Raw genomic sequence first — 13613 nt, 5'->3', positions numbered from 1 at the left:
CAACTTCCAAATCAAGACAAGAATGGGCCCTGAAATACAGGGAAAGTTTTGACTACCAGCTTGAAGGCAAAGATGAACACAGTAATTTTCTGCATTTTTCTATATTCTTCTGGTTTTTTCCACTTAAAAAGCAAAACATGTCAGAATTACAGTATGTGCTATTAGTTTCAGAAATATCAATTTCAATATCAAGAACCCAGAACAGAATCTAAGTTAATAAAGCTAGGAGACACCGGTAAGCAGTGTTGTTATGCCCAGTGTTCAAATAACACAAGGTAACACTTCTAACTGCACCTGACATCACTCTTCTCCAAAAATTAAAACTTTAGAATGCAAAGCTTAAATCTGGGCTCCTTTATTTCAGAAAGCTGTAATTTTATTTTTTTTAATATGAAAAAAGTTATATCTAATAGGCAAACTCTTAAGTGCTAATCTAATCTTGATTGCTAAAAGCAATTATGAAAGAATTGCAAAGAAGCCTCCCTCTGCATCATGCATAAGCCCCAAACACCCTTCCCTGTCATTCAAAGTCTCACTTTATTCTCCTCTTTCCTCACAAACCTCCTATTTTTTCCCCCCAAAATAATTCTCCCTTTAATACAGCAAACAAAACTGGACAGAAGACACAATTTACAACAGATGTTAAATTATGGTGCATTTCTGCAACTGCTGCCAAAGACAGCACTTTCTATTTCAGTGACACATTTTCCAGCCTGAACCTGTTAACAAGGTAACTTACCCTACTCAAATACTAAATGAGGAGATTCTCTATAGCTGGTATAAATGAAAAGTGAAAAGAATGAGTCACAACACTCCAATCAATCTTGAAAGTTTAATGTTCCTGCTACATACTGCCTTTCAGAACTGCTAAACAAGAGTGTCATTGATAACAAAACTACAGTAAGCACCAGAACAGTTTTAATTTAACCAATGCCATAAGAACTGGCACCTCATTTATATTCTTCTTCTTTTTGCTGCAGTCTGGAGAGCACAAGAACTGCTGATTTAGAACTAGCATGTCAATCCGGAGAGAAGCTTACCAAAATCTGTCAATAGCATATATTCATGACCCTGGATCTTGCAGGCTGCAGGTGCACTTTGACATCTAACAAATCCACTTTTCATATATTGTATCCCATTTTATTTTATAAAGTATTAAATGAGAAAGTAATCAAAGAGCAAGCCAAATTTGTTAAATAGTGAGTTTTGAAACTTACAATTTTGAACAGTTCCTTTTCTTTTTAAAATACAACTACCAGATGCTGTTAGCAAAAATGGGCTAGATCTAAGTAAGGACTTCAGAGACTTCCCATATTCAGAAGTATGAACCCCAAAGCCCCATCTTCACAACTTCTCAAGCTCAGAACATACCATCAGTTTGGTCTCTACATGCCCTCAAGTTTAAACTTTACTCTGGGAGATGCTTAGAGAAGAGACCATGTGAAACTCAAACACTTGGCAGGGTCAGTGCCTCGTAGGATAAGCATACCACAAAAAAAACAACCATATATACTTCAACACATAGCTACTCAGAGTGGTTGTTCACCTTTTGTAACTGCTTTTTCTATGCTATGATCTGTGACCACCCAAGATCACAGCTTCAGTACATATAGCTATATGTAACAGCTACAGATAACCAAATCCACAGATACAGAAGAGGAGACAGATGATACCTGACAGATATTCTCAAAAAGGAAGCAGTGTGGTATTTAAACCTTCAAGGAGTTAAAAAGAAAAATCAGTAACAAAACTAAAACAAGTTTAGTCAGAGGACACTAGACCCACATCTTCTTGAGGGGGGCTGAGGATTTAGAAGGGCACTTGTGATAAGCTTCATTCTATATTACTTACCCTCCAGGCAAGAGACATGCTACAGAAACTCTTCCACCAGCCCTATCCTCATGTGGTTGCTGCCTCCTGCATGCCCTGCACTTTTCAAACCTTTATGGCTAAAGGTGTAAGTGGCACAAAAAAGCCACAGCTACTGCAGAAATAGATCCATGGCTAGCTGGACATTTCTTTCCAACACTTACAGGACCCTTCCATCCCTGAAAAAGCTATCTACTTGCTTAGAAGATCAGAACTTACATAGCTGCATGAAGGACAAGACACAGAGTACAGTAGCATGCTACTGACTGGAAAAACTCAGAATACATCAGTTAATAGCCTCTTTCAGTTCAGTATGTTTAAATCCCATCTCATCAAGCACTTCCACTGCTAAGCCAGAGGCAAGGTCAGAACAAGACAAGAACGATCTTCTAGCCCACGTGTTTCAACTGACAAAAATATCCAATATGGACAAAGTATGAACCAGAACGTGCAAACACAAGCACAGTGAACAGAACATTAGGTGAAGAAAACAGAATTTCTTTGGGTTTGTTTCCTCGTAGATGCTTAATACAGTGAGGACAAATGAGAACACAGCCATGTGTTTCCAGCACTCTCTTTGGCTGCAGGGCATGTTCTCTTCAGGACCACCTAGCTCTGCCTACACAGACTGAAAATCCAAGGCACTTTGCTCCAGATTTCATACTAATAGGCAAATGCCTTAGAGTCAGGCACGGCAATAGCGAAGTCCTTTATCAGATCTAGCCCCACTTCTAAGAACTTGTCTTCTCTAAAATGGCAGTGTGGACCAATCACTGAAACACTGAGCTCAGATTCACAAGTATCACACTGCAAGTACAAAGTATGGATCAAACTTTCCAAACTATTGTGTTTGTTTTTCAAATGCTATATAATTTACTTTTCAGTAATTACCAGCTTTTATGTCTAGTAAAACATGAACTGCAGCATGTAAGATATGCATTACCAGTTTACACATGCAGATACACAAGTAATAAAACAAGACTAGCTTCTTAAAATACTAGGTTTTATTCACACCCCTGCGGTAAACAATAACCTTAATATGATGACTAGGCTTCTTTTGTAGATCACTATGTCACATAAAATACAAAACATAAAATAGCATAAACAAGCTGACAGTTATGAATGCTTAATGTGGTCTCGTTGGGAAATTAAACAAGTTATACTAGTCTTCTCAAGTAGTCAAATTTAAAATGCATCATCATCTTCTAGTTAGTACAAGTCACTGCCATTTCTATAACAAAGTAATGAAGGCACAGCTAGTGCAAGCAGACTTAAACCCGTTCAGACTACTGGGCTGAAAAAATACTTTGGTTGGTTCTTCAGGAGAGAGTTTTCTCTAAACAAATATTGGTCTCAGTTAACAGTTCTGATCATCTTCACAGCTGCAGTCTAATAGCTACATGACAAAGACTTCACAAGAACCAAACTATGTAGCAATGAATTAACATTCATGCTTTAGGGCATTTACTGCATTCTACATATTGGCAGAAAATTATACTGTTAAAATGCTAGGTAGATTGAACCTACATTTTAAACTGGTTCTTAAGTGTTCAATTTCTTTTTTTTTAACAAATTGGTTACTTAATTCTACCAAGATACAAAACATAAGGCTGTAAGTAACTAATAGTTGTGTTTAGGCTATTACAGTGCAGGTAATCCTCAAGGCCACAGACACACTGCTTCACTGCTGCTTGCATTCTGCTGGGTTTTGATCCTTCTGTTGAGAAAAAAGGAAATACCATTTTACATAAATCAGTATTTTAAAAGAACTATCAGTATTGCTAAGCATGCTTTCTCAAGCTGCAATATTCAAGTTCTTTTATCTTTTCCCTTGCACTTATTGTCCAGCATTAGCAACACTACCATCTTTGGATGCAGCAATATCCACACTGCATTGATTCTGGCTTTGTTAACACATCAGGATACAAAAACCTGTTCAGAACTAAGTGCAGTGAAATATTCTAAAATACACTGTAACTGGAAAAAGGAGAAGAGAGATGTGCAGTAACCAACAAGCCAGCTCAGAAGAAGCATGCAGGCCCTCTTCTCAGTTTGAGACAAAAGAAACTTCCTATGGGCGGTAACAAGAGCGTGGCCTTATGCCAAAAGACGCTGTAGAACAATGCAATGAAATGCAAAATCACAGTTCCTAATGCTCTGGAAGCATCTTTTGCAATAAATTCCAGTTGTTAAAAAATTCCAACGTGGAAAATGTATTCTGTTCTTGAAACAGAGAACCTGTAATACGTCACAGTAATATGGGAATTCAAGAAAGTTTTTGGGAGGGCAGAGTTCAGCTGCAGGTTTTACTCTACTATCTTCCTTGGTCTGGACAGCTATTCCAGGACCACAGCACTTTAATAAATTCAGCTGGCTTACAGCCTGAGATCAGCTTGCAACACCGTAGTATCACTACTATCTCTGGCCCTTGAGCAGCTCTCTGAAACTGAACATAGTCTTGCCCTTTCTCAGTTCCATTTCACTGAGAAAAATCAATCTGAAATGGTGGAAATAAGTTCAACTTGCAGCTGTTTCATTTGGATTCCAAAACTTTCTTGACTAGGAAGCAATTTGAATACACTATAGCAGATCAAACATCACCAAGACTGCTGTACATTTTGATTAAAAGTTTGTATTCTGCCTTTCTATGTACAATGCTAAGATTATGTAATTTTCTTAACAGTACTTTGATAGTAGCTCAAACTATTCCTACTGAAAAACATTCATTTGAAATGACAAGCCCTTCAAACAGCAGGCATTTTGGAGCACTTCACAGACTTCACGACTGCAACTTTCTCCTACCACATCAGATGCTTTCAGGTGGCCAGATGAACCTTTCCCTCAGCTATTAGAAAGCTATGAATTGAGTGGCTCACAATCTTTTTTCCAGCCTGATTAGTGATTTTCCCTTCCCATGGAATAAGAAAGCTACCAGTTGCTCTTGGCTGTTCACATTTTAGGACTTGGCTGTAGATGCATTCCTGAACTTTGACTTCTGCTGCCTCAAACAATGAAAGACTTGCCATTTACCTAACATGAAAGAGCCTACTTTGTATTCTGCTGGGAAAACCTGTGCCAGAGCCAGCTTGTAGCAAGTTCCCAAAAACTGAAGCTGGATGACACAGTTCTTTCCGTGTCCTTATAACCATTTGCAATTTTCATCATTAGGCAGCAACTTGGTGCAAGACAAGTTTACAGAAAACCAAGCCTGACTAACCTCAGCACTCAAAGCCAGAAGTTACTTTTACAAAATGACTCCTGGAGAAAGAACTTTGTAAAAAATTCTCTGTCAATTTTAGTCTGTCAGAATTAGGCCCGAAAAACAAAGCATGCTCACCCAAAGCAATTATTGGTTTAATACTTATACTAAAATCACGATTCAACATACATTAGATTTTAAATGTCTGTAGGCATACACAAACTTTAAACATTCATTTTAATTCCTTACTTTTGGGTCATAATCAGGATCATTTTCTTCATCTGCTTCTTCTTCTCCCTCCTGAAAGAAAACACTTAATATTTCTCTAGCTTATCCACATTCAGCTTCCTGAGCCGTTCTCATGAAAATTAATATTGAATTGTACTCAGAAACACATTCATTACCACTTTGTGTTACACATATTGTATTAGTTCATCCTCCATAAAGCATATCTTTTGACATCAGTGGCACCTTAATTTTTAAGATACCTCAAGGGTTGTCTTAGCTTGGTTTGTTGGGTTTTGTTGCTGTCTTGCTGGTTGTTTACTTTGGTTTGGTTTTTTTTTTTTTTTTAACTTATTCATCTGAGATCAACAAAACAATATATGTTCTATCTTATTTCAGAAGTAATTCTTAAAATTAATGTCCAGAGCACTCAAAAACTAAAGAAACTCTTATTCCATATAACAAACTACAAGAGGGAAACTATTTGAATCAAGGGCATCTGTCATCTTACCTCATCATCTGCCTCTTCACCTTCTTCATCATACTAGAAGAGAAAATAAATAGTTTTGATAGCATCATAAATGCAGCCACTTACAGCTCAGCGAGATGTCAGAGATCACTCAGTATTGTGATCTTAAGAGAATCACAGAATGGTTTGGGTTGGAAGGGACCTTGAGGGTCATCTAGTTCCAACCACCCTGCCATGGGCAGGGAAACTTCCACTAGACCAGGCTGCTCAGAGTCTCATCCAATCCTCTCCATCCAATCTGGCCTTGAATATCTGCAAGGATGGGACATCCAGTTTTTCTGGGCAACCTGTTCCAGTGTCTCATAACCCTCACAGTAAAGAATTTCTTCCTAGTATCTAATCTAAACATAGTCTCTTTCAATTTGAACCCAGAAGCTCCTGTGTCTGCAGATTTAAAAATACTTTTTTAAAAGCATCTGCACGAGCAATGCTCAACCTTCCTTGGTGAGCTCTGGCAGAGCAGACATTCCCCCATCCATGCAGCCCGGGAGGAGCTGATTACATTGTGCTACCACTTGGGGACAGCAGGGGACAGTGAAGCCCAAGGCAACCCATCCTGCCAGTACCTTCCTCCTCCATAGCCCCAGCCAAGCCTTTGCAACAAGGGCCAACACTTTAGATTCCAAAAATTATTTTAAGACAGGATGTATCTAAGCCACCTTAACAGTCAAACTGTCCTTGTTTGAGCAGAGGCAGTGACATAAAAATGTTTTACACCTGTATAATGTTCTGAGACTTTGTGGTTTGCCAACTTCAAGCTTAGCTCTTTTTTAAGACAGCACTTACAACACTTTAAGCTTTTGCAGAACTTGCTTTGAACATTTTGGCATGCTTTGAATGTGCTTAAAAACATTCTATGAGATCCTTTAGATGATCAACTTTTACACTGCTTTTGCCACAAAACTCTGAAGTCACTGCTTCAAAGATTTTTTTCTGCTGCTTACTCCTGAGCAATCTAGGAATCAACGTTGGTAGATCCCATTCTAAAGATACTAATGTAAGAAATTACCCAAGATCTTTAAACAGCATTATTTCACGTTTTTTAGTGTTCTGAATGAACATTATACTTACATCATCGTCATCATCTTCAATAGCTTCTCCAGTGAAGTAGAGCACTGACCGAGGGACTATACGTTCACGCAAGAAATGGCCTATTTCAAAGTCTGCAGCAAGGATTGCCTCGGAATCATCATCCTGCATGAAGCAATATTATTTCCTAAACTATCAGATGGTAACTACTTCTGACACATACACACAAGTTAAATGGATTTTGATACGGCCAGATTTACACAAATGCCATAACTGATTTTTTTGTTCCAGGAGCTGTTTTACAGAACTGAAACTAAGGGGCCAAGTTTGACACTTTCAGCAGCCCACCTACTTTGTACAGTGAGGAGCTGCTGCTTCAGTAAGCCTAGTTATATACAATTCTTGATTTTCTTTTGTTCCAAGTATAAAGATTATTTAGTAACTCCCTTTGACTTTCAGTTCATATCCACGATATTCTTAAAGAACTGAACAATAGCCAGGTGAGCAAATCACATTAAAGATTTTACAACCTACTTCTGATTCCTACAGTGCATTTCCTTGATTCCCATTAGACAAAACCACTATTGAAGCACCTGAACACCTAAAAACACTCTCTGATCCAAACTAGACTTTCAGTCCTCTTGTTTTCATATCAAGTGTTCTTCTGTCTCCCACCTGAGCAATTATTTTCAATTCAAAAGATTTAGTTTTGGGTTTTGTTTTTCTAAATGTTAAGAACATACAGCTTTTGGGCCAACTAGAGTTCTAACAGCATGCTTCTGGAAGCTTTAATTTTGTATTTCTCACTCAAACTGCATAATATATTCCCCAGTGCTAAGTATTTATGGTAGTTTTTCTCCTTACAAACACATGGCTTATTGCCATAGTGTGCACACAGAAAAGAAGGCTCTTGCAGTTTTCTGTTCTTATTACTTTCTTCAAGACTTAACAGCTTGAGAAATTTTTAACAGAAAAAAACCACAAACTGGATACATTCAGCCACTGGATAAAATCATCCAAAGAACACCTGAGAGACTTACACCATCCATTAAACTGAAGACTAATAATGTAGATCACTACATTTCTACAACTGTTAACAATTCACAACACAGCTTTCAGGAAGCATAAACTGTTAAAGTTGACTAAACTAAATTCTGCCTTTCAACTCAAACATTCCTCCTAAAAAAGAAAACTCCAATTCATACTAGTTTTCTCAGTTAAAGACAGAAGCAGTTAAGGATGAGGCTGTTTAACAGATTTTAAAATTCCATAAACACTTCATCATCATTTTTTAAATAAGCTCACTTACCAGTTCTCCACTTTCAGGAACTGTAGAAAAAAGAACAGAAGGAACAAGTGAGTGAGATGCATTCTACATTTAAAGTTAATACACATAAACTAGTGTTCAGCTTACCTTCAGGAGGACTAAAGAAGTTGAAGAAAGAGTCATTGGAAACAGTTTTTGTCACTGTCCTGACTGTTCCACGGCCCTTATGTTTTTGCTTCTTCTTAATGGTTTTCAGAGTAACATTCTTTCCTTTTTTCCAGTCTATTTGGCAACTAAAGAGTAAATAAAAAACAAATGACACTAAAAAACCCAAAACCACCTGCAGCTTAATGACCATTCCCCTGGTTACAAGTATCTGAGACTATCACACCTGCAAGAGAAAACACTATGGTAGTATTTATTCAGTGCTATCTTTTTATTAGTTTATTGGTTGAGAACAAGAGTAACAGGTTCATTTTAGGATTATTTCCATCCAGAAACTCGTCCTTCCCCACTCTATCTCTGAAATGCTAATTTTCATTAGCTAACAAGTACTGCCTAGTTTTCTATCAACAACTACTATTGCATCGTTTTTAAAGGCACCCATCCATTATAAAGTAACATGGATTTGGGCACATTAGTAACATGGCAAAGTTCACCACATCTATCACTATAACCAGTAAGTCCTTAAAACAATGCATCAAGCAGGCATGTAGTTTTTGGCTGATTTTAAGTTGTTTGTGAGGATCTTGTCTTCTTGAGTTGTATTAGTTTGTTTGCATTTTGTTGTTTTGGGATTTTTTAACTCTATCCTGCTTACAGAGCAAAATCATGCCTACATGTTTCTCTAACAGTCAAAGCATTCTGGTGACACATGAATGAAAGTTACATCAATGAAACTAACTGCATTTGCAGAAGTTTCTGATGAGATTCTTTTACAGACTCAGTTGCTTTGGGACAAGAAGGGGCTCTCTTAGCTAAAAGAGAAAACAAGGACTAGGAGTTAATAATTTTACAGAAGCAGTCACATCTCACACCAAACTCCACCAAGATTCATGATTTTCAAATCAGTCCAAACTGGCTGAGGAAGACAAAACACTTTAATCAAAGCCACCCAAGCACTTAAAACTAAATCTTACAGAACTTGGCAAAATATGTTAAACTGACTGGGAAATTAAGAGATAAATAAGTCAGCATGAACAACTGGAAATTAATTTAAGAGTAAAGCCAACACTGACTATGCAGTGATAGGCTGTAACTTAGTTGTTATCACTCAGAAAAGCAGTCAGAACATTGGAGACCTGAACACAAAAACTACTGAACAGGCTCAAGTGTACTCATACAGATAATTATGTAAAACAGTTTTCTCTCATCCCTCTGTTCACAAAAAAAGGGACACATAGAAAAAAAAAATTACTTAACTAATTTAAAACAGAAAATTTCACTGAAAAAGGAGTGTGACAGCTTTTTAAAATGAGTAACCTGGAACTATGATGACTATTCTCCATTTCTCAAACAGACATTCAAAGGCAAACATTAAATGCTTAAAAACAAAATGGATAACTGCAATGTAAGAAGTAAATCTGGAATACACTCCCCCAAAGTGCTACGTGTCAGAAATACAAAAAGATTAAGAGAAGCAGTACAACAAACTCTAGCAAAAGCTATCCAGGCCTACTATAGACTTATAAATAATGCAATACAAATCATGTGTTTTTCTATATTGTATTGAAGTTATTGATAACTAAAAAACTCATGTCAAACCTAGTTATTCACAAGTTACTAGGGGAAGTATCTTTTCCAGCACCTCCCCAAGGTGCTGGAAAATTCAACAACTGGATAATGCTAAGGAAAAGAACTGTTATATTGCCTTAAAGCTATCCATTAGCACTTACCCTGTACAACCCATGATTTCTGGTCCATCGAAGGAAAAGGGATCAGAATCATCTGGCTCTGACCTCATTCTATACGTCTTTGTCAACACTTCATTTGTGAAGTAGTCATTTGGTTCAAAATGAAATTCTAACGTAAAACTCTTAAAAAGAATTCCAGAACAGTAACTTTAGTTATTTACAAACACTTTTAACTTCTTAACACCTAAATCCAAACAATACACGTGGTGCACAACAGAATGCACTCCTCCCCAGTACGTCCATAACTTAATCTAGAATTTGCTACCCAAGTTATACAGTAAATCTTCAAATCTTTTCATTTACTTGATCTTTCACTTCCTAGTTATTATACTGCTTGCAGTAATGACAGATCCTCCCAGCAAACAATTTTCCTGGTATTAAAATAGGGAGAATTTAAAAATACTAGAACTTAGAAAACTGTCTGATTTCTGCCAGGGAAATATATGAAATTAGAGCAGTTAGACAAAAATTGCCCTAAGGTATCAAAGTGCAATGGTGAAACTTAAGTTATCAGATATTAAGGCCAGTCTCATCAGAAGCTAAAGGTTAAATTTAGTATACATTCATGCACAGGGTGTTGCAAGACTAGCATTAGTCCTTGTACTGCTTTCCCCGAAGCAGCAGCTGTGTATTTTCTCATGATTTCCACAAGACACTTGGCTATCACAGACCATGTTGCTAAAATACAAATAATTCTTAAGATAACACAAAAGTAATCTTGTTTAATAAGTCAAACTAACCATAGGCTGTCCAACTTCTGAAAATTTCACTTTTATATCTTTTAAGTATTTCAGGATAGGTTCATCATGTTCCTGTAGAGAAAACACAGTGTATTTAATTTTCATAACATTCAATTATACACAGATTTAAGGTCTTGCAGAGATAAAAACCTGTGCTTAGAACAAGTTTTCCTTAGGAAAAAAAACCTTGTTACAACACTGAAATGCTTCCATGAATATGACCAGCAGATGGCAACAATGGCTGTGTACAGAGTCCCCAACAGTAGACAACCAAAATCCAGGCAAACACCATGTACAGTTTTTAGTAATGTCTAATACACTTTCCACACACACTTCTTTAAGCACCGAAAGTTTATTAGTATTGCAGAATAGGTTCAAAGAAAACACAGCAGGAAGATATTTCAGTGCTCTGTACTCCCACTTGAAGTTACCAGAGATGATATCCAAGTAACAGTTCCATTATTGCTCTCCAATAGACTTATCAAGCATCATAGTGTTTCCACTGTTTCTTGAAGACACTTGAATTAGCTACCAATGCAACTTTAAACAAGGCTAGACCACCACCTACCTGAACCAAATCACTGAGCAAGTCCACATTCTTGAATACTGTCAGCCAAAACTCAGGGATTCCTTTAGGGTCTTCTTTTTCTTCATCTTTTTTTTCTTCTTCAAGCTTAGCTTTCTCTTTCATTTCCTCCTTGAGAAAATAAAAATATTGGGTTTCCTTAAATTTAAGAGAGCTCATAAGGTTCATCAGTTCTTTGTTGATACCAGTGCAATTAAGATGTAATCTTAATCATGTGGATGCTTGAAGGAACCATTAAGTATTAGCATCATTACTAATAGCAAGTAATCATTACAAACCTGCTTTTTAAAAAATTTCAGCTTATTGAATCTTGTTTCATGCTAAAGCTTGAGATATTGATAAGAACCAAGTAAGATACTCACTGAAATTTCTTCATCAGCATCTGCTTTCCATTCACATTCTTCTTCTGTAGGTTCATAAATGGCATTGATGATTTCACTTCGCTGGAAGATGAAACAAAGAATGTCTTCAAACTTCCTTGTCATTGCAATCAGCAATGCCCTAACCAGTAAATTCCTAATCCGAAATTACACAATTAGTAACACATTAACTACTTATCAAAACTTTTTCTTCTGGCTCTAGAAGATAGATTCAGCATTTAGGAGGTTTTCAACACACTAAAATAAACACTAAAGTCCCAGAAAAGTTACGGTATCATCTGACATTTGCTCAATTAAAATGAGGTCTGATATACTGAAGTCATTTTGGTAACTATGGAACAGACTTAACTTTTCGCTCTCTTAATCTTAGTTGATAATTCACTTGGACAGCAAAATTGTATCAACTGAATTGAAGAGGCACATATGAGACCAAAGCAATTTGGAACATCAGCAGGTTTTCTGGTTTTAATATTCCCTTTTATTTTAGATGAAGCATTAAAGTACAAATTAGAATAGCATTAAAATACCTTGTCAAATAAGGGCTGATAGAGAGCAGCATACTTTCTTTCCAGCTCATGAACTTCCTCATAGAACTTTGCTTCTATCTGTGCACACTGAACTTGAAGGTTCTTGAGAGCATTCACACGTCTTTTAACAACTTTAGGCAAGCTGAAATATTCAGTGACAGAACTGTTAGTAACACTGCATTTTTAAGAATATATTGATCTCTCCTTAACCAGACCCCTTGCAAATCAACCAACACATTTTACACTCTATTTTAAGCTTTAGAAAGTCGAAATCAAAGCTGCAACCAGTTTCACCAATAAGACTGAAATCCTTAGCACAACCTCTTAAACTGAGGCTCAAGCACAGTTGGAACCAAACACCTGGGTAAATCATGAGAGAAATTTGTGCAACAAATCTTCATTCTAAAAACAAGTTCTACAAGTTCATCAATGAACAACAAAGTAAAATCATAGTATCTAAGAAAGGTCTTACCATTAATTTGTTTGGTTTTATGGAAAAGTTCAGGACAGTTTAGTTATTCTTTGTCAAGAAATTTAATCTTCAGAATTTGCTGCTTTGTTTCACTGAGAACAGCAGCTGGTAGCACTGTCTTCAAACACATTGTCTGACCCAAAGTGAGCCAGAACTGTTTGCTAAATGAGCCACTGTATTACAAAACTACACTGTATTACAAGGAAAGCAATTACTGCATGCCTCAAATGCAGATCAACTACAGAAAATTTTGGCAAGAATTTACAGCAAGTTTTGATACATGAGAAAACCACATGAAGTACTGCTAATAACATTCCTGTATCAGCTAATGGTTACAGTCTAAGCATAAAATTACTGTATTAGAGATACCACTATAGTTTAAATAACAGATGTTTCATGACCAAGACAAAGCTACAAAGAGATTTGAAAGAGCAGGAAAGTTTCCTAACAAGCGTGCCATACTGTAACTACAGAGGAAAACATTAGCCACTGTAGATATTAGCATTCTTTTCTTCATGAAGCCTCAAAAACTCTTCAATTCTGAGATGCATAAGAGACAGACTATATTGAGTTTTTTTGCTATCTGAGCAGCACAGTGGTTTATGACAACTAATGTCATAGACAACACTGTTCAGAAAACAAAAGAACCATTTTAACACTCTGCTCATACTAAACAAATGCTATACCTTTCTACATATCCTGCAGATGATCCTACCAGACCATCAAGTCTTTCCTGAAGGGCTGCAAGAATCTGAGGATTTTGCATCATCTGCACAGTCAACTGCCGAGCTAAATTAAAAAAGAAAATCATGTAAGCACAAAGTGCATCTTTTGGACCAATCTTAAAAGAAACAAAGAAGCATAAAAAAACACATTA

General features: G+C 36.7%; 1 protein-coding gene across 9 annotated transcripts in view; it reads right to left on the bottom strand.

Annotated features, from left to right (window-relative positions):
• Positions 1 to 818: 818 nt before the first annotated feature.
• NAP1L1 (nucleosome assembly protein 1 like 1) overlaps positions 819 to 13613 on the bottom strand; it is a 28394-nt gene continuing 15599 nt past the window's right edge. For 3 of the 9 annotated variants that reach the window (XM_056508929.1, XM_056508963.1, XM_056508972.1), the window contains exons 4-16: positions 13423 to 13525; positions 12265 to 12406; positions 11720 to 11800; positions 11340 to 11468; positions 10772 to 10843; positions 10014 to 10153; positions 8266 to 8411; positions 8161 to 8180; positions 6894 to 7016; positions 5805 to 5837; positions 5318 to 5368; positions 1647 to 3586; positions 819 to 1546 (exon numbers count right to left, since the gene is read on the bottom strand). In XM_056508929.1, coding sequence (XP_056364904.1) covers positions 3551 to 3586; positions 5318 to 5368; positions 5805 to 5837; positions 6894 to 7016; positions 8161 to 8180; positions 8266 to 8411; positions 10014 to 10153; positions 10772 to 10843; positions 11340 to 11468; positions 11720 to 11800; positions 12265 to 12406; positions 13423 to 13525 — 1076 coding nt within the window. In that variant the 3' untranslated portion in view covers positions 819 to 1546; positions 1647 to 3550. The remainder of the gene's footprint in view (positions 1547 to 1646; positions 3587 to 5317; positions 5369 to 5804; positions 5838 to 6893; positions 7017 to 8160; positions 8181 to 8265; positions 8412 to 10013; positions 10154 to 10771; positions 10844 to 11339; positions 11469 to 11719; positions 11801 to 12264; positions 12407 to 13422; positions 13526 to 13613) is intronic. The other 6 variants (XM_056508934.1, XM_056508980.1, XM_056508942.1 and 3 more) reach the window with 3 other exon arrangements.

This window comes from Oenanthe melanoleuca, chromosome 1A (genome assembly GCF_029582105.1).
Source record: "Oenanthe melanoleuca isolate GR-GAL-2019-014 chromosome 1A, OMel1.0, whole genome shotgun sequence".
Lineage (NCBI taxonomy): Eukaryota > Metazoa > Chordata > Aves > Passeriformes > Muscicapidae > Oenanthe > Oenanthe melanoleuca.
This window is presented reverse-complemented; position numbering and strand designations above follow the sequence as displayed.